The following is a 20,820-nucleotide window of genomic DNA, read 5'->3' on the forward strand; positions in this document are numbered from 1 at the left end:
CATGGTGACTACCCGGATTCCCATTTTCAGGACTAAGGCATTTATTAGCCTCTCTGCTGGGAGTGTTGGCAGCTGACAGCTCTCAGCTGAGTCTCTCTCCAAAACTGCCCTCAACTGAAGTAAGTCACCTCTCCAAGGTCATACCCCTCTTTCTGAAGACAGTCCCCACCTAATAACTAGTAGTCGTGGAAGTAAAAAACCCTGGCCCCTTCACCCTAATTCAGGACAACTTTGAAAGGTGAGCTCAGTTCCAGAGCTTCCTATAGAACCAGTTGTGGGCAAGCTCTTTCTGGAGCTCAGTAGAATGAAGAAATGAGGCAAATTAGATCCTGAAAAGCTATGGCTGGTTCACAGTCCTGCTGCTAACCCATTGAGAGCTGACTCTCAAACTATGTCTCCAGATGCCTTCCTTGGCCTTGTTCCCACATCTCTCCAGAAATCCCTGGCTTCAAGGCTTCTCAAAGAAGCCTCCCCTGGTCCTTGCTGCCCTGACCCCACATGGCGCTGACCTAGCTGGAGACACCCATCTCTAGCATCTAGAACATAGTGCAGAGAGTCAGAGAGATGGGTTGTCCCAAGCTGACCTCCCAGTGTCAAGACCTTGTCAACTGGTTCCCTGGAAATGTGGGAAGACAAATCTAATCCCCACCTGGGCCTCAAACCAGGTCCTCAGCATATAGGATGTGGGCTGATGGTCAGATAAGGCTTACTCACCAGACCGTGGCTGGCTGAGCCACCTCTCCCAGGCTCCACTTGTCCTCTATCTAGCAGGGATGATTGAGAATGGCATCGCTAAAGCTGTCTCAAGAGGCAGAATTTCAGATAAGGAGGCCAAAGGTCCCAGGAGGGTGGAGAGTGGTGGTCAACATGTGCTAGAGAGCTCCAAGCCAGTCTGATGTCTAGGAGCCGCAGCACCCAATGTGGGAGGATAGGTGCCAGGGGACTGTTGAGGACCTCTTAACTCTAAGCTTCTGAGAATCTCTAACTTGAGATCAGTGATGTATTCCCTAAGCCTCTCCTTGCAATTCTTTCTCTCCTCCTCTTAATTCTCTATATGCAAAAATGGGGACTCAGAGCGTTGGGCTCTGGATAACATGAGGTAGGGGTGGGGTGCCTAACATTTTGACTATGACTAAAAAATACAGCTTTTACTTTCAGCATTTTTTATTGCAAAATAGTGTATGCAACAGACCTGCTAATTCCAGCCCTGAACCCTACTTTATTCCTATCCTGATACCTTCCAATCCTATTCCATTCCTGAAACCCTCAAACCCAGACTGGCCTTATTCCTAAGCCTATTCCCGAGCCCCAGCTATATCCAACTCAGGGGTGGAGTGAGGCTTGGCATCATCTATTCTCCATATCACTGAGAAACAAAAATTAACGTTCTTACGTGTTTGGATTGGTTGTGTCGAAATGGTTCCTTTACTATGGACTGTTTGGTGAGCCAGAAGCAATTGCCAGAGCCACTGGAGGAGTGGAGGAGTCAGCAACCAAATTCTGGTCAAGACAGCTCTTCCCCTCCTCTACCCACCTTCCTGAGAGCCATGGCTAATCGCAGGGAGAGGGGACGCCCAGTAGCCCACATAGGGGCCATAGATGTCTGTGCTAGAACCACAATGGGGCTTAGGTACAAGTTAGCATATGTGTGCGTGGAGGGGGCAATTCCTCCACGATGTGACTGTGTGCTGTGAACTCCCAAAAGGAGATGATACAGAAGGAGAGATGTCAAGTTTGGTGGGGTGGAGGAAGTGAATCAAGAACCCTCTACAAGTCCAAGCGGGTGGGCAACCACAAAGGAATGATATGCTAAAGGTGTGAATGGAGTCTACGGCCATGCTTCCCTGAACAAGCCAGATCCCGTCTGATCTCAGAAGCGAAGCAGGGTCAGGCCTGGTTAGTATTTGGATGAGAGACCACATAGGAAGACCAGGTGCTGTAGGCATAAAATAAAATAAAAAAATAAAAATAAAAAAAATAAGGGAGTGTAAGCTGACAAGGTCCTTGCAATCTGTGAGGTCAACGAAGGGTTGCCTCGCCTAAAATAAATAAATAAATAAATAAAAATAAAGGTGCGAATGGTACTTTTAGAGAAAAGGAATGATAACAATGAAATCAACATGGTTTAAGGAAGGACATAGCCCTACATAAAAGACACCTATCAAAAGAAGAATACAAGATGTAGATGATTCAAGATGGAAAATGAGAGAAGGAAGGGCAACACATCTAGTGCATTTTGATGGGCAAAGCAGAGTCTGAGACATGCGTTGGCAAAAGGACTGACACCCACTTCCTGGGGCAGGACAAGCAGGGGATAGCTGACCCCTTGAGGACACCCTCTCTACCGGCACCTGCCCCATCCTGCAGCAGCAGCACCACAACTTTAAGTCAAAGCCGCTCAGAACCTTAGCCATTATCCAGTCCAGCCTTTCCCAGAGGACAGGAGCCTTTCCCTGCAAAAATGTCATCCCCAAGTGCTGGACTCACCGCCCCAGACAGCATCCTCTCCTACCTGCCATATCACCTTTGTGAAATCCACTGTACATAAAACCCTTGGCCAGAGGATCTTCTACCTACTGAAGCCTTGGCTGTGGACGGGGTCATGGTTGTGAGTCAGAGAGAATACGAGGAAATAGATGGGTAAGTGTTGGAAACAAATTAAATGCCCACAACAGGAACAGGCAACTTGTCTTACATAAAAACAACACATTCACAAGAGAGAATATTTGCTACCATTAGAAGTATTTTCCAAGGAAAATATTTTCATATGGCATATTTCCAATGGCTTGGGAAACGAATTATATATGTGCACATAAACATGCAGAATATAAAACTGTATACAGAGTTTGACATCTCAATTTGTTAAAAAGAAGTGGCAGGGGAGTGGATCTGGGAGACTACTGATCATAGGTTTGAAGTCAGATCTGAGTTCAAATCCTAGCTCAGTCACTTTGCATTTGTGTGACCACAAGGTTATCAATATCTTAGTTTTGATAGTGATATCCATTTCACGATTTTGTGGTGAGAATTTTCAAATGAGATACATGTAAGGTGCTTAACACAGTGCCTGGAACACAGCAGACATTCAATAAACAGTAGCTATTGTGATTATTATTGTCATTATTAGTAAGAAAATATACCAAAATGTTAATTGCTAATATGTTTAGGTAGAGGGGTGTGAGCGATTTTTATTTTCTTCTGTGACTTATCTGCATTTTTTCAGATTTTTCTTACTGAACGTGTTTTAATTTTTGATTTAGGAGAAGGTTATATGGCAACAAGAGAGGGAAGAAGACAGTAGAATGAGCAATTGGTGGGGGCATGCAGGGCCCTGGGTTGGAACCAACAAGGGTCGGGGAAGGGCAGTTACCTGCAGCTTCCTTTGCAGAGCACTTGTGTGGCAGGCCTCCCCCAGAGCCACCTGCAGGGCATGGGACACCACGTAGCGCATGCAGGCCTCAGGTGTCTGCTGCACCTGGGCTGCCTCGATCTCCAGCAGCAGGGCACTGCACACCGAGGGAGATACCAGCTCAGGATCCACAAAGAGGAACACTCTGAGGACAGAGGTGGAGGGGGTTGGTGCTGATGAGGATAAGGACTGGAAGAATTATTGGAGGAGTATTCTCAGAGCCTTTCTGCCCCCTAAGTTTTTTACATCCTCAAAAAACAGTTGTTTCAAGTTAAAAAAAAAATCTATGGAGGGAACAAGAATAGGAAGTGGTAGGGACCATGGCAAATAAGAGCATGTGTGGCCCTTCTAGAGAGGCAGCTGGTCCTTCTCAGTCTCTTTAGTTTCGTGTCTAGGTACTTTTCAACCTAAATCCTGCCTCCTCCCTCAGCATCATGGCTCGTTAACCATGCCCTCTAGGAGGCCCTACACCCTTCCCACCAAAACTGGAGCTCTGAACCCTGAGTGAGTTCCATCTTCTCTCATCACCCTTATCACACCAGAAAACCAACCTCACCTACCCTCTCCTCCCCACACAACTGTGTCCTCCCAATCTCTCCACTGCTTAGGATCCCTTCATCTCCCTGCACCGTCCATGAACAGAGCCTCAAGTCGTATCTTTCAGCAGAGGTACTATGTACCCCCAATGCATCAGTCTCTGTCTCTAACATAAACAGTGGACATTTCCTCAATCTTATCTAGAGAGTCAGGCACACATAGATGAAGCCTGCAGATTTTATAGTGTGATTATTGCTTGAACTCCCTCCACTATGTACATATTCTGGAGCTGCCTCTGGCTGCCTGGCTGGTTGATGCTACATCATAGCCAAGAGCAGTTTGGAGGTGAAACAGCAGAACTCCAGAGTGGTCAGTGATCCTGCCCACCCTCTGCATGTGAGCAGGAGAGCTCTGAATGTAGCTCAAGAAGAAAGACTTATTCTGCCTTCAGTGGTCTCCAAGGAAGGACACACCCCATCCACCTTGAAAACACACCCCACTGCTGGACAAATGTCATGGATGGGTAGCTGTGCTGGGGTTCCTCTCAAGCCAGCCTCCTCTTTTGTCGTCCTGGAAGTGAGCAGTCACACAGACCCAACACCTGGGTGGAGTGGAAGGCAGCAACCTCTCCCGGCAACTCACCTCTCCTGGTAGGGATACAGTTCACTCCTTAAGTTCTGCTCGGCAATGACCAGCCTTTGGTACAGCGTTCCTGCAAAGCAGACCACTTCAGCCGGCCAGTTGAATTCTCTGACCCCCACTTCCCACCTTCCCACAGAGGGTGCTGAGATTTTTGAGCTCCCCAGAATCTTGGAGACAAGTGTAAGGTCTTGGATGAAGCTGAGTTGCAGTGTGGGAGATGAAGCTGCCAGCAGCTCCTACCTGGGACAGCTTGCTCTGTTTTCAGCCTTATGGCGCAATCCAGAGCGACCGTGCAGTAGGGGGCAGGCAGGGTCAGTAATCTCATGCAAAAGGCGTAAGTCCTCCGGTAGAGCTCCTCTGTGATACCTGTGGCCTGTGTGACAGGGAGGAATTGAGGTGCCAGAGGTCACAAAGGGATCAGGGTGCGGTAGGGTGGGGTGGGAGAGGAGCAAGGTGGCACCTGACAGTAGGACTTGGACTACACTTCTCTCTCAAATCTATACCTTTAGCCTCTTCTCCCAGTGTCTGTAAGACATCACCTCTTTGACACCCCACTCAAACTTCCCAAGAGGGAAATTCATCCTAACTTCTTCCTCCAGCAAATCCCTTTCCAACCCAGTTTCGTGTCTTCATCTGTTAGGGAGGGGGCAGGCAATCCAAGAGTTCTCCTAGGCTCCTGGGTGTCCACTGAGGGGCAAGGATAATGTCCAGCCCAGTCACTCATCATGTATCACCATGACCACCCCGCCCCTCAGCCCCAGCTCACCTTCGTGAGCACGTACATTAGAGTGTGCAGCAAGGGAATGATGACATGCCGTTCGTCCTCCCTTTCTGCCTAGAAAACAGGGGATTATGGGACATTTATTGTCCTGGGGGCGGAGGGGGCACATCCTAGCAGCAGGCAGTTTGGGGGTGGAAGGCAGCATCCTACTATGCCAAGGAGAATGGAAAAGGGCCACAGTCTGCTCTAGTAGAGAAGGAGTGAGGGAGAGGGAGAGAGCACAGGTGTAGGAGTCCAAGTGTGAAGGCGTGGGAGGAGGGGTGCAGGGAACTCCATGGCAGAGGGGCAGCATTGACTCAGGGCAGGGGCAGGCAGCAAAGTGACAAGAAAGTCCCAATTGGAGGCCCCCTTGAATACAGTGTTCCCCAAAGAGTCATATGCAGAGCACTGGGAGGTGTGGAGGATAACTTTAGGTGGATTATTTTGAACATTTTTAATAGTTACGTTTTATGTTTTTAGGTGCTTTTTGTTTCCGTCAAGTGATATGGATTTTCCATTGATGGTCGTGTTATAGTTTCTTTTAGAAATCTGTTAGCTCAGATTAAACAATAGGAGTCAATGTCAAGAAAATATTGCTTATAGAAAAGTACAGGAGGGAGACACATGTGGTAAAAGTGATGCAGATGGCCCACAAATGACCACAGTTTGGGGGGACGCAGCACTGATAGGACTGAGGCCACAGTGGATTGGCCTCTCTTCGTCTAATTCCTGTTGGCCTCCTGAAGCCCGGGAACCCACCTTCTCCAGTTCTCTGAGCAGAATTCGGACCAGCGCCGGACTCTTCCCAGGATCTCGCTCGACCTTCTTGTGCAGGGACCATCTCCACATACCTGGGCCAGAAAAAAGGGGAGCCCCGCACAACCAGGCGGGCCAGGCAGCTCTTAGAGGAGACCCCTCTGAGCAGGGCCCTGAGTCCTGGAGTCCTAGACCATGACTTTGACCAGCCACAGGGCTCACCCCTCAGCTGGGTGCTTGGCTCCAGGTACGCATGTGTGGGCTGCTTGTGTGTGGGGGAATTCTGATATGCTTCCCTTGGTGGACTGTGAATTCTCAGGACAGAATAGAGGGAAGGTAGGACACTAGCGGGGAGAGGTAGGTGCATATGGCTTATGGAAGACATGTGGGCCTGGTGGGTCCAGGGGAATTTTATTTGCAAGCCGAGTTGCAGATCCCCAAGGCGCTCTGCCACAGTGGCTGCCAGGGAGAGCGGGGGCAGAGAAGTCTTCTGGGTCCTTTGGGCTTCAGGGATTTCCAGTAGAATGAGGGCTCAGCTCGAAGACCCTCGCTCTGTGAGCTCCGTGCTCAGGCACTTTCTGGAGAATGTGTGGGCAGAGGTGACTGGTGTGGGGTGCACAGGAAGCAGAAGGATGATACCTGTAGGCTCTTACCTTGGTTTCTCTGCAGGGCTGGGGTCTGAGCGCTGAGCTCCCGGAGCACGGCCTGCACGCTCCGCTGGAGGTCCAACTCCACATCTGGGCAGCGGGAGTAGGGAAGCTTTGAGGCCAGGAGCTTTGGAGCTCAGGCCCCTGCTTTTACCTCACTCTCTCCTCCACTCTCCATGAAAATGTCTTTAGCCCCTTCTGTGAGACTCAAGAGGTGCCCCAAAGTAATCAGCTTAGAGCTAACAGCCAACATATGGGCCAGAGCTGAAATACAGCCTTTCAATCAGCATCTCTGTGTTCTTCGTAAAACCAACATTTCCTGAAGTGTGGAATGTATGCCAGTGGTGATACACAAGACATTTTAGATGGTACCCAATGATCCTAAATTCTGAATAATGTGCACCCATTTTAATGTGTATTAGAAAAATATATATAACTAGTTCCTCAACTTATGCATGAAGCTAAAGTTAAAGTCAATTTAAAGAAACATATCAGATAATACCAGGAGGTGACAAAGACTCTCTTCCTGACCAAACTTTCCTCAGGCTCTTCAGAGCCCTCATTTCCACTAGGTCCTAACCTTGGCCCCTGTCCTGTCTTTGACCTGCCCAGCCCACTTCAAATCTGATCAAGTTCTTCACCCCACACCTTTAATATATAAGTCCTTGACCTGCCTCTAGCAAAAATCCTGTTAGGTCAGTTTAATAAGAATTCCCCCATTTTTGAAGTCTCTTTTGGTAACTTTCCATTCTCTGGCCCTCTCACTCTGTTTGCTGGCTATAAATCCCCAGCTGTCTTTTTCTTAATCAGAGTTGAGCTGAGGCCTTTGTCCCAATGCAGGTCTTGAATAAAGTCTTCTTTAAGGTTTAACAAGGGTCAGAATGATTTTTTTCTTAGTGGGACATTGACACAGCAAAACTGTGAAGGTGGTACAAAAATAAGTAACTGACACTTGAAAAGTGTGGTACTTTGCTGATTTCCCACTATAAGGTTTAATTGACCAGGGTCAGGGAGCTTTGTATTGCTATGCTGTGAAATCCAACGTTTTGTGGCAAGGCCATGCTTCCCAACCAACGCAGAGAACAGCAGGAATTCTGAAGCAGGCTCATCCGGGGAAGAAGCAAGTCTTTTCTGATTGCTGACTTGGGCTCAGGGGTTCCCCAGTCGCCTTGCTGAGCCCTTCTCAATGACCTGTCATCTAAGACATTTCCACTCACCCCTTTCTCCTCCGTTCAGAGTCAGCTTCGCATCATGGTCTGACAGCTCGCTCTTCTAGCCTTCACTAGCTCCCTCTCCATTGTCTGTCCCACAGCTGTTTACCCATATAAAATCCTTGCGTGTCTAATTCTGTCTTGGTATCTGCCTCTTGGAGGATCCGACTAGCACAGGAAATATTGGAGACACTCCCCGTAACCATAAATTCCCCTTTATAATTGATGCCAACCAAGAGTTTGTCTTTATAGGCAAGCGTGCATTTTCTGGTTGTCAGACAATACAAACCACATGCCTCAGTTCCCCTTTTGCCTTAGCTATCAGGAAACTTGCAAATGGGGCCCAGCCTAAAAGATCAGCTCATCTCAAGTGACAGAGACCTCTCTTCTTTGTTCCTCTTTGGTGTTCCTGCTTTATATTCTACTTAGCATATAACTAATTGTCTCTGATAACTCAGGTCCCTCTGAAGTAGATAGAATAGAGATCACAAATTTTAAAAATCAGCAGGTTACCATCCAGGAATCAAAATGTGTTTAGGCCAAGGCACCCCTACCCTGGTGCTCACAGACTGGCCCCTCCATGGCTCTGGCATGGATTTGTGTAAAGTCTACCAGGGCCACCTAGGATCTCTGAAACACCCATTTTCCTTCTACCTCTCATTTGTACCCCCGGATCATGTAAAGGTCTGAGCCTAAGTCTCCTTCAGGCTGAGAGCAGGCAGCAAATGGGCAGGCAGTTATAGCCCATTTGCAGCATCTCCCCAAACTGGAAATGAAATCATTTAGTCTGGCATGAAGGCTGGTCACTAGCTGCCCTTCCATCTACCCATCTCCACTGTGCATGAAGATTTAATGCAGGATGAGTTATTAAAACTTCATTGGTGTTAAGTCTCCTTCCTTCCTTCCTTCCTTCCTTCCTTCCTTCCTTCCTTCCTTCCTTCCTTCCTTCCTTCCTTCCTTCCGTTCCGCTCTTTCCTGCCTTCCTGCCTTCTTCATTTTCCTTTCCTTTTCCATTCCTTCCTTCCTTTTTCTTCTTCCTTCCTGTTCTTTTCCTGCCCTCTGCCTCCCACCACTCATGGATTCAGAAAGTAGAAGTGCAGACTTATAGATTTCTTCTTTCTTCTGTTTTCACGCGAGGGTGATAGCTCATCTTCTCTGCTTTGCAAAAAGAGTTGTTTCAGAGAAAAATAGAGTAGCCCCGGGAGATGCCCCAACAAACTTTGTTTTGAAAGTTTCTAAGCAGCCGGGAACAAACTATCAGGTTGGTCCACATCTGGCTTGCAGTTTGTTTGGCCAGTAGTTCTTGTACTGCTTCTGCTTGGGCATTTCCTCACATGCGACAATCGACAGGGCCTGGGAGCTGTTCCCTTGAGATGGCACGTAGGTTCCCTAGCTTTCCCTAGTTCCCATTCTCCTTGTTTCACTCATCTACATTCTCCTAGGCCCAGGAGTTTGAGATCCCTGTCTATGTGATTGATACAAGCTGGATATCTTAAGGGGATGAAGAGGAAGCCTGCTGCCTTTAGTGGAAAGTGGAAAGGGGCAACCTAAGAGTGTNACTGCGCGCAAAGACTTATAACTGTGATCATTGTGATTTCCTCTCTGCCCTCACTAGGAGGGCAGACAAGCCTTTGTCTTCTGAGCTTTACTTTCCTCTGCTTTGCAAAAAGAGTTAAGTTTTTATGTTTCAGAGAAAAATAGAGAAGTTGCCAGTAGCCCCGGGAGACAGCCCCAAATAAACTTTGTTTTTGAACGTTTCTGGGCAGCCGGAACAAACTATCAGGCTTTGGTCCACATCTGGCTTGCAGACGTGTTTTGTTTGGGCTTGTATAGTGTCTTTAAAAATTGAATTAGCTGCCAGCATTTACAATTCAGGAGATTTTGCATTAAAGTTGGGGGTTTTGGCATCTCTTGAAAGTCTGTTGATGCTGGGCATTCATTCTTCTCACATGCGACAATCGACAAGGCCTGGGAGCTGTTCCCTTGAGATGGCACATAGGTTCCCTAGTTTTCCCTAGTTCCCATTCTCCTTGTTTCACTCATCTACATTCTCCTAGGCCCAGGAGTTTGAGATCCCTGTCTATGTGATTGATACAAGCTGGATATCTTAAGGGGATGAAGAGGAAGCCTGCTGCCTTTAGTGGAAAGTGGAAAGGGGCAACCTAAGAGTGTGAGATTGGATTTCCCAAGGGTTATAGGGCACAAGAGTTACGGGGACCCAGGGAATGAAGAAAGCTAGGGCTACCTGGGACATAGCTTACTGATGGTGACAGAGATCTTAGATGAGGGCAGCTAAGCAATAAACTCTGTGCCCTTGAACGCCACTGCTATGGTCTCCTGGGTCAACTTTGCCAGAGCACAAGAATGTCCCTAAAGGAGCCCTCTCTCTCCCTATGGACCATGCAAGCCTGGCCAAGCTGTTTTGGGAGCTGCAGCCACAGTGGACTTCAGACCACAGAATCTTCCAACCATCCAGACTTTATAAGCCTTGGGCTTTTCATAAGATCCTAAGTTGAGGGGGAGGCACCTCAAGTAAATGACTTTGAAATATGTACTCATCTTGGAGAATGAGAGCTTGAAGCTGGATTTGATTTGATTAAATAAAAGAAAGAAATGGGATTTTTGTGTGTGCGTGTGTGTGATTCAAGTGTCTCTGGGTTGTTCATATATGATGTGCATGTCTAACATTATTCTTGACTCAGAACTGCCAATAAATAAATGATGTTCATTACTATCCTCTCTTCCATCCAGGCATGTGGGATGTTACTATCAGGTATCCATATTACTATTAATACCTAACATTTTACTTGAAAGGCATTCACTCAGAGTCTTACACAGGCAAGACCACGTTATGTGTTCAAACCAATTTCATTTTTGTTGCAGATAGATGGGAAGACTTCATTTCCCAGACTCTGCTGGAGTTAGCTAGGAGCCATGTGACTGAGTTCTGGCCTATGGAAATGTGGAAGTGATATATGCCACTTTCAGGCCTGGTCATAAAATCCTCTGCACTATCCTCCATGCTCTCTCTTCCCATTCTGTGGTGATGTTGGAAGATACATGTTGAAGGTGATGGCCCCATGAGAGGGAAGAAGCCTCAGTCCCTGAAAGACTCTTTGGAGCCCAGATTGGACGGTGATGTGAGAAATAAGCCTTTGTTGTGTTAATCCATTGATGCTGGGTTCATTTGTTATAGCAGCTAACATTCTCTAACTAATTCATAGTTATGCAAAGTCTATTATCTCATTAAATTCTGAGCAGAGCCCTCTGAATTTGGCAGGACAACTATTGTTCTTCTTGTTTTGTAGATTCTAGATCAAGAGACATTATCCTTGCCCCATACTGCCTCTCCAATCTCAGAAGTTCAGACACAGAGGGACCTCGAAAACTCTCTTCCCATTTTATAGATGGGGGAATGAGGCCCAGAGGGGAGAGGTGATTTAATCAAGGTCACAGAGCTGTTGGAGCAGAGCTTTCTCTTTGTCAAATGCTCTTTCTCTAAAGCTGCACTCTTACACGTGACCATTCACCTGCTTACTGGGAAAAGAGAGAAGAGTCTATGAGCATATGTCTATCTATGTGTGCTTGGGGTTTCAGAGCAGGAATAATGTCCTGATAAAGTTGCCTGAAAAAAGGTTCCCAGCTTTCAGATCAGGATAGGTGTCATTATAGCTAAAGAGAGAATAGGGAGGGAAAGAGAAGAAAGGTTGACAGGGTCCTGGCATGCTAGACTCCCCATAGTTCAGGATCTGTTCCTCAATTTTGGCCATTAAAAGCTGTCCTAAGACTTGGCAATGCCAGCTTTCCATTGCTTTGTGATCCTAGACAGAGTCAAATCTATCCCAACCCGCTCTTAGGATTGTTTGCATTTCCCAGCCTAGTTTCCAGCCTTGGCTGCACTTTAGAATTACCCGGAAAGCTTTAAAAATTACCAATGTACAGACTACCTCAAATCCATTAAATTGGATCTTTGAGGGTGCAGGATAATAAGTAATTTTTAAAATAACTTCTGAGGAGAATCTAATGTACAGCTAGAGTGAGAATTACTGTCTTAGGTGATAATCTTGGAGTTCTGGATAACTGATATGTTAGTCAAGGAAAGAGTCAAGTGACAAGATGCTCAGAGTTCATAGAGGACAATCATCCCTGAATTAAAGGTGAAGGTCATAGACCAGGCAAAATGGCATAAATGATAGAGGCTTAGTATATCTCCTCTTGCAACTACATCAAAGTTGTGACATAAGCACTGAGCAAACAGCAAGGAGAGTCACCTGGGATCTAGATGAACAAAAGCCTTACAACTAGGGAGAGAATTAAGAAATCACCCTGCAATGGTAGGAGGGAGCGAAGATGCGAGGCTGCCTGGTCCCCAATGGCTGAGTGGGACAGAGGCTATGGCAGCTGCAGTCAGCAGCTGCAGACGTTCCTTTTAAAGGGACCATGCCTGGGAGTGGACTTTCTCGGTGACGGACTTGCTCGCTCTGAGCACTAGTACTAGGTCATCTGCTTGGGGGGCATCAGTGACTTACAGGGGGACACTGAGTTCTTGGAGCAGAGGCCTAAGATGAGGCTTTCTCCTGGGCAGAAGTGCTGGTGGTGTCCATTGTTCCTCTGTTGAGCCCTCCCCCCTCCCAATGTGTGGACGCAGCTCTGCCATAGCTGAGAAGTCATCAAACAGGATAACAGAGGTTGTTCCGCCCAGAGGATTCCCTGAAACTCTGCCTCTCCCAACTTATAGTCCTACTCAAGCCACAACCAGTTGTGTCCTCAGCTTGTCCTGTGCCCCTTGCTGAGCAGCTCCAAGCCCCACACTGGTGGAAGCTGGCCTCGGTTTCTGGTGTGGCCTCTTGAGGCAACTATAAGCACAGCATCTGTGGATTGTTTGCTGAATCGTACCAAGTGACCCTATAGGGGGCGCAAGTTGGAGCTAAACTTGGCTTGCAGCTGGACCCCTCTCAGGACTGCACCACTGGACATCTACTATACAAAGCCACACTAATAAAACCAAGAGAATTAGGAGTTGTGCTTAGTACATAGAAACACACACAGAAAGGCAGCCAAAATGAGGAGACAAAGAAACAGTTTCCATATGAAAGAACAGAACAGAGATCCAGGAAAAATGAAGTAAGGAATCTAATGGATGCAAAGTTTAAAACATTGGTTATAAGAATTGTCAATGAACTTAAGAGAAGTATAGATGAACTCAGTGAGAACCTTAGCAAAGAGATAAAAAACACAAAAATTAAAATGGAAATTATAAAAGAGAACCAGTCAGAAATAAAGAATGCATTATCTGAGATGAAGAGTATATTAGAGGGAATCAAAAGAGTAGATGAAACAGAGGATTGAATAACTGATATAGAGGATGGCAAGCCAAGGACATCCAATCAGAACAGCAAGAAAAAAGAAGCCAAGACTATGATAGTAATTTAGGAAGCCTTTGGGACACAATTAAATATGAAAATGTACGTGTCATAGGAGTACCTGAAGGAAAACAAGAAGTTGAAGAGCTATTTGAAGGAAATAGACATACAACCCCAAGAAGTTCAGAGTGTCTCCAGAAAGAGGAATCCAAAGAGGCCCACACCAAGACACATCATAATTAAAATGCCAAAGGTTAAATACAAAGAGAGAATCTTTAAAGCAGCAAGAGAAAAGCAGTTAGTTACCTACAAGGGAGCACCTGTAAGACTGGCAGCTGATTTCTCAAAAGAAACTGTGAAGAACAGAAGGGCTTGGCACAAAATTTTCAACGTGATGAAAATCCAGGATCTACAATCAAGAATACTTTATCCAGCAAAGCTATCATTTAGAGTTAAAGAACAGATAAAGAGCTTCCCAGACCAAAAAAAAAAAAAAAAAGTTAAAGGAATTCATCATCATCAAACCAGTATTACAGGAAATGTTGGAGGTACTTCTTTAAGAAGAAAAAACAAACAACAAAAACATAAATAAAGAATGGTAATAACTACATTCCTATCAACAAGTATCTCAAATGGAATAGAATTAAGTGCTCCAACTAAAAGATAGGGTAGCTGAATAGATAAGAAAACAAGACCCCTACAAGAGACTCACTTTAGATTAAAAGCCACACTCAGACTAAAAGGAAGGGGGTGGGAAAAGATATTGCCTTGATTATTGTGCTGAGTGAAGTAAGTCAGAGAAAGACAAATACCACATGATTTCACATACATGTAGAATCTAAAGAACAAAATAAACAACAACAAAAATGGAGACAAACTCATAGATACAAAGACTATTTCGAGGACTACTAGATGTGGGTGTTGGGGAGTATGGTGAAAAAGGGCAAAGAGAATAAGAAGTAAAATAGATAGTTAAAAAATAGTCTTGGAGATATAAGCATAGCATAAGGAAAATAGTCACCAGTGTTGTAATACATATATAAGGGGGAAGAGGAGTACTAGATTTAGTGGGGTGATCACTTTGTGATTTATATAGATCTTTAATCACTATGCTGTACTAATGAAACTGATATACTATTGTATGCAACTATAATCGAAAAAGCTCATTAAATTGTACAATGTAAATATGAGCAACTAATTGTCTATTATATTTCAATAAAGCTGTAAAAAAAAGATGAAGGTCATAAATTGGTGGTTGCAAAACACTCATGGGGATGGGTGGGGAACATAGTCAATAATGTAACGGCTGTATGTGTGCCGTTACACATACAGTGTGGGGAACATAGTCAATAATGTAACGGCTGTATGTGTGCCAGGTGGAACTGGAGTAAGATACATAAATGTCTAACCATTGTGCTGTATCCTGAAACTAATATGTAAAAAAAGGATGACAGCCACAGTGTCAGGATGGCCCCTCCCTGGCAATGCTCCTGGCTATCATCGTGGCAGTGGATAATTTAAAAGTACTATTGGAGAAAGTTTGTTTGTTTATATTTGTTGTTGTTCGTTGGCTTGCTTTGCAAGAGATACAGTTTTTGTTCAGAGATGTAACCCTTGCTGACACCAGTGCTCTAACTTTCCTTGGGTACAGGCATGACATTAATAAAATCTAAGATTTTTTTCAAGCAGACCAGTTTCTGTCTTTTTGCAGTTACCCCATACCCAATTGTGATGATTAATTTTTATGCGTCAGCTTGATTGAGTTACAAAGTGTTCAGAAATTTGGTCAGACATTATTGAGTGTATGTCAGTGAGAGTATTTTGGATCAGTTTAACATTTAAATCAATAGACTGTGCAAAGCAGATTGCCCTCCCTAATGTGAGTGGGCCTCATCCAATCAGTTGAAGGCCTGAATAGAACAAAGAATTGATCCTCCCCCAAGTAAGAGGGAACTCTTTCTACTTGGCTGCCTTCTGAGACATTGCTTTTTTTCTGCCTTTGGACTTGAACTGAAACATCAGCTCTTCCTGAGTCTCAAGCCTGCCAGCCTTTGAACTGGAGTTATATCATTGGTTTTCCTGGGCCTTCAGTTTGCTGGCTGCAGATCTTGGGACTTGTCAGCCTCCATAATCACATGAGCCAATTCCTTATAATTAATCTTATTCTATATATGTACATACATCTTACTGGTTCTGTTTCTCTGTAGAACCCTGACTAAAACACCCACCATATAGAGGACCATGGCATCAGGATGGGCAAAGCTGGTGGAACAATCAAACTTAATATTTCCTCAGCCTTCTCCAGCTGAGAAATGGAGAGTGGGAGGGGTGGATACGTCTACCCAGATGAAAAGGTTGCATGGATGCTCAGGTCGCTTGGTACACTTAAAATTATTACCAAAGGAATTGAATTTGTAATTCCCAAGGGATGTTTCCCTCAAGCTGGGGTGCTGAAAAGAATTGTCCTTTCCCACTCTCTGGATATCATCCTTCAGAACCAGCACCCCCTCTCTGGAATGGAAATGGGAAAGACACCAATGAACTCTTTTTGGTCCACTCCTTCTTAAAGTCACTATGAAATTATTAACATTTAGTTTTCATTTTGAAGAGTGACTTTTTCCTGACCTTAACCCCTGAGCTGGGGTCCATCCTCCTGGAGCCCAAGGGGTCCTGACCTTCTGGACTTCACTGACTGTCTTTCTAACCAGGGGTGAGGACACGTCTGAGAATCCCCTGGTGTTCAGACAGCTCCATATCAGCATCTCAGCTGCTCAGTGAAATCATGAGCTCAGCACCCAGACATACCACTGTCCAGAGTAACACGGCACATACTCCTTCCATCCCATGCTTGATCCCCTCTCACTCTCATGCAGAATAAAGTCTCAGATTGTTCTAAAAATGTTTGCAATCTTGCCTGTGTTTGCAGGAATGGCAAAATAACAATAACTTTGGTGCCCTTGAAACATTGCTCTTTTACATCCCTCAGAATAAGTATCTTACTTTTCAGGTGCCCCTCTTCTTAACTCTAGGATGAGAGGACCCAAAGGGCTATAAGAAGATGAGAAAAGTTTAAAATAATGGCAATTTGGGAAGACAGCATGGACATAATGGGAAAACTACCCTTCAGTGCTCCCAGGGCAAGTATCCTAATTTTCGGACATTTCTCTCACCCATTGGAATGATGGTGGGGGGTGGGGTGGGAGGTGGGTGGGAGGAGGTGTTATTTATCACATCTTTGGGAGTGGATGTCAGTGGTATCACCTGCCCAGTAGCCTTCTCTGCTTATTGTAGTCTTGGTGAGACTGCGACCCAGGTGCCCTGCTTTGACCTGGCCTTGGAGTGGGCACAGGACTATCTGGCCAGCAACTCTCTCTTCCTCTAGATGAACCCTGTGCAGATAATGGCCAGGAAGGAAGAACATCTGGAGCACTCCCTGAGGTCTTCCTACCCTGGAGGCAGATCCACCTTGTTCTTTGCCCTTTCTGCTACTTGGTGCTTCAACTTTCCTTCAGTGCTTGGCCACTTCTAAAAAAATTAAATTAGCTGTATGGCTTTTTATTATCTGTTTTTAAAGAACTTTATCAGTACATTGCTCTTTCTAAAACACAGCACCATATTGTAATAATTAAAGTGGGTGCAAAGTAAGTTGGTTTTGAAATATTTAAGACATTTTCAAGTACTGGCCCCATCACTATTCTCCTAACACAAACTCCTTTGGTTTAAGACAATCTGGAATATTGCATTACCAGAATTCACTGAGCTTGCCTGACTTGGCTGGATCTTCTGACAGTGTGAGGCTCTTTGACGATGAGTGGGGTATGGAAAGGGTGGGTTGTTAGGAATAATAACAACCTGGTAGCTATGCCTACTTTGGGGTGTCTCTTTCCCTTCCCCAGTACAGCGATCTTCAAGGACACCAGAGTCTACACCTGGTGGCCTGAGGAGTGGTATCTGATTTGATGGGTGACGATTAGTTGATACACATCTTGGGGGAAGGGTCGTCTCTCTTTGCTGTCTCAGGTTGATATAGGCTGAAGAGTCTGGGTTTTGGAATAAGCCAGACCTAGGTTCCAATCCTAGCTCTGTCACTTATTAGCTATGTGGCTTTAAGCAAATTGCCCAAGCTCTCTGAGCCTTAGTTTCCCTTTCAGTAAAATGAAGATAAACATACTGATATTCCCACTTCACAGAATCCTTCTGACATTTGCATGAGGCAAACTATAACGAAATCACTAAGAGCATGGATACTGGAACTAGATTGTTGAGTTTCAAATCCTGGTTTGACCATACAATATCTGTGTGACCTTGGGAACGATATCATTTTGCGCTTTCCCCTTCCATAAAGTGAGAGCAAAAACAATATTTATCTTATGGGGTCTTTATAAAGACTAAATAAGTTAATATTTGTCAAGTGGTTTTACTACTACTTGATATATTATAAACTCTAGAGGTTTTATTAAATAAATGCGAGTGTTTGGTAATAAATCTTGACTATTAGTCATTATTCCCAATGTCAAACTCAGTGATTGGCAAACAGTAGAGGCTCATACAAGTGTGTGGATGTCCATCTTTCAAGATGTTCTCATATTTGGGCAGTCAAGTTGGGGTTTCACAGCCCAGCGAGGTGGAGGTGGTCCTGCTAGCCCTGGGGACACCCTCACCTGCAAGAGAGGACTTCCCTCATGCTACAGTCAGGTGCACTGGACCCCTCTCCCCAGACCATACTGACCTGAGCTCTCCATGGGAGCCTTGGGTATGTGTGAGAAGGATGTGGTTGTCTCGGACAGCAGAATGGAAGGTAAAGTGGTTGTTTTTCTGTACAGAGGTGGTTCTGCGAAATAAGAGGCAGTAGTGTAAGTGATAGGAAGGTACAGAAAGTATTTTGGGGAATGGAGAGGCTCCCAGGGACCTAGGCTTCTAGCACACTGGATAGAGGTCTAGATTTATTTAAGAGACACTTCTATGATGCTTGCTACATGCCAGGCACTCATCTAAGCACTTAAAAACTGTCAACTCTTTTTAACATTAATATTAACTTTATGAGGTAAAGATTGTTTTCTCGCCATCTACAGATGGGGAAATTAAAGCACAGAGAGCTTAAATGACTATTTAAGGTCAAATAGCTAGTAAGTAAAGGAATGAGCTCTTGAACTCAGACCATTTGCTCTAGAGCCCATGCCCCATGTGCTGCCCTGCCCCACTGTGACCCCAATGAAAGGGCCTCCCAAAGTCTGCTCCCAAATAAACTCCACAACTGAAAAGAAGAGGAACTCTGAATGAGTTCCATAGCTTATTACTTGAAGAAAAAAGATTTAATAAACACACACACACACACACACACACACACACACACACACACATACCCTGGGAAAGCTAATCCAGAGAGAGAGAGAACAAAGAGACAATATTAGGAATGATATATATAAAATCTGAACCCTCTATATCATACATAGTTTTCTAGGAAAATAAAAATGACTCAAAAGTTCTAGAAGAGTTACAAAACTGCTTATATTAGTAACCAGTGAGGAAATAGAGAAAGCTGTCAAAGAACTAGGTCCTAAAAAGTGACATCTGCTTAGATGGTTTCTGATAAATTCTCTCAAACCTAGTAAATCTAATAAAGGTAGTTTTAAAAAATAAATGCATTTCACACCCATTGAGATAGCTATTTTAAAAAGAAAAACAATAGAAAAGAACAGTGTTGGCAAGGATGTGAAGAAATGAGAGCTCCGTGCATTGTTGGTTGTTATTTAAAATGGTGCAGCTGCTGCGGAGAACAGTTAAACATGGATTTATCATATGGCCCAGTAATTCTACTTCTAGGTAAATAAGTACCCAAAAGAATTGAAAGCAAGGACTCCAACAGATGCTTGCACACCAATGTTCATAGCAGCATTATTCAAAATAGCCAAAAGATGAAAATGTTCCAAATATCCATCAACAGATGAATGAATAAACAATATATGGTGTATACATACAATACAAAATTATTCAGCCTTAAAAAAGAATGAAATTCTGATAACATGCTACAATGCAGATGAACCTTGAAAACTTCCTGCTAAGTTAAATAAGTCAGACACAAAAGAACAAATATTATATGATTCCACTTATATGAGGCACCTAGAATAGGCAAATTCACAGAGACAAAGTATAATAGAGGTTACTAGGGACTGGGAGGTGGGAGAAATGGAGAGTTATTATTGAATCAGTACAGAGTTTCTGTTTAGGATGATGAAAAAGTTCTGAAAATGGATAGTGGTGGTGATTGTACAACACTGCAAATATACTTAATGCCACTGAATTGTACACTTTAAAATGAATAAAAATGGTAAATTTTATGGTATATATATTTTGTCACAATAGAAAATAGACGAGGCTCACCTATAAAAATAGATGTAAAAATTCTAAGTAAATATCAACTAATTAAATTAATGTATTAAAATTATAATGTACTAAATATTTTTAGCCTATTGATGATCATAGAAACAAAAATTTAAATTTAATATACCATTGGCAAAGATTAGAAAAGATAATTACATCAACCATTGGTGAAGATATTCATTTGGTGAGACTGGAAATTGGTATAGCTTTTCTGGAGTTGGGCAATAATTATCAAAACTCAGAATATGCATACTTTTTGTCTAAGCAATTCCACTTTTAGGAATTTATCCTAAGGAAATAACTGGAGAAGTGAATAAGAAATATGTACAAAGATGTTCATTAAAACATTGCTTATGATGAAGAAAAACCAGAAGAAACTTAAAAGCCCAATTACAGAGTATCAATTAAGCAAATCAGCATAACCTGTGCAATGTAATACTACGCATACATAAAAATAATGATGTATATCTATATTTACTGAATTAAAAAGATTTTTAGAAGCTTTCATTTTAAACAGTTGGTAACAAAACAGTTAACACATTTTAACACATTAATTTTGAAAAGTATATTCCTAAATTTGCATATACATGCTTTAAAAAGTCAGGAAAAAGTAAACATCAATTGTGATGTTGGAGGTTCTAAGAATCTGGTGTAGATAGAGTAAGTACACTCCACTGGAACTCTCTCACTGAATGCAACTAAAAAGTCTAGATGGTATGCATGAAATAGCTATCTGGGGATTCTCAAAATTAGAAGATAGTAGGCAAAATGGGGAAGGAAACCAGTACTTGAAGAACAATCTGGCAATAAATTTTTTGCCCAACTCCCTTCCCTTTTTACTCTGGTCTAGACCCAAAGGACAGCCTGAAACCGAGAAGTGCATACTGAAGGCAGACAGAAAGAACTAGAATAAAAACCTTCTCTTTCTGGCCTGAGGAGTAGAAAATGGTCCCCTAAGGATTGGTGAGTAGGGCAGCCGAGGGGGGATGGTGGGGGATGTGGGGGAGGGGGAAGTTTCCTTTTTCTTTTCCATTTTCTCCTGCTACAGCCCCCAGGCAATCCTGCAACAGCAGTAGCAGCAGCAGTGGTGGCTGTGGTGGCCATGTAGTTACCT

General features: G+C 44.1%; 1 protein-coding gene and 1 pseudogene across 9 annotated transcripts in view; one reads left to right on the top strand and one right to left on the bottom strand.

The window, feature by feature from the left end:
- PIK3R6 (phosphoinositide-3-kinase regulatory subunit 6) overlaps nucleotides 1–20,820 on the bottom strand; it is a 59,541-nt gene that overhangs the window by 27,156 nt on the left and 11,565 nt on the right. The window contains exons 2-8 of one of the 9 annotated variants that reach the window (XM_039847328.1): nucleotides 18,055–18,156; nucleotides 6,758–6,841; nucleotides 6,155–6,199; nucleotides 5,371–5,423; nucleotides 4,829–4,961; nucleotides 4,589–4,658; nucleotides 3,371–3,554 (exon numbers count right to left, since the gene is read on the bottom strand). In XM_039847328.1, the coding sequence (XP_039703262.1) occupies nucleotides 3,371–3,554; nucleotides 4,589–4,658; nucleotides 4,829–4,961; nucleotides 5,371–5,423; nucleotides 6,155–6,199; nucleotides 6,758–6,841; nucleotides 18,055–18,067 (582 nt within the window). In that variant the 5' untranslated portion in view covers nucleotides 18,068–18,156. Of the gene's footprint in view, nucleotides 1–3,370; nucleotides 3,555–4,588; nucleotides 4,659–4,828; nucleotides 4,962–5,354; nucleotides 5,424–6,107; nucleotides 6,200–6,757; nucleotides 6,842–18,054; nucleotides 18,157–20,820 lie in introns of those variants that run through there. The other 8 variants (XM_039847324.1, XM_039847330.1, XM_039847332.1 and 5 more) reach the window with 8 other exon arrangements.
- On the top strand, nucleotides 1,827–1,945 carry LOC120590010 (uncharacterized; annotated as a pseudogene).

This window comes from Pteropus medius, unplaced genomic scaffold, assembly GCF_902729225.1.
Source record: "Pteropus medius unplaced genomic scaffold, Ma_sr-lr_union100, whole genome shotgun sequence".
NCBI lineage: Eukaryota > Metazoa > Chordata > Mammalia > Chiroptera > Pteropodidae > Pteropus > Pteropus medius.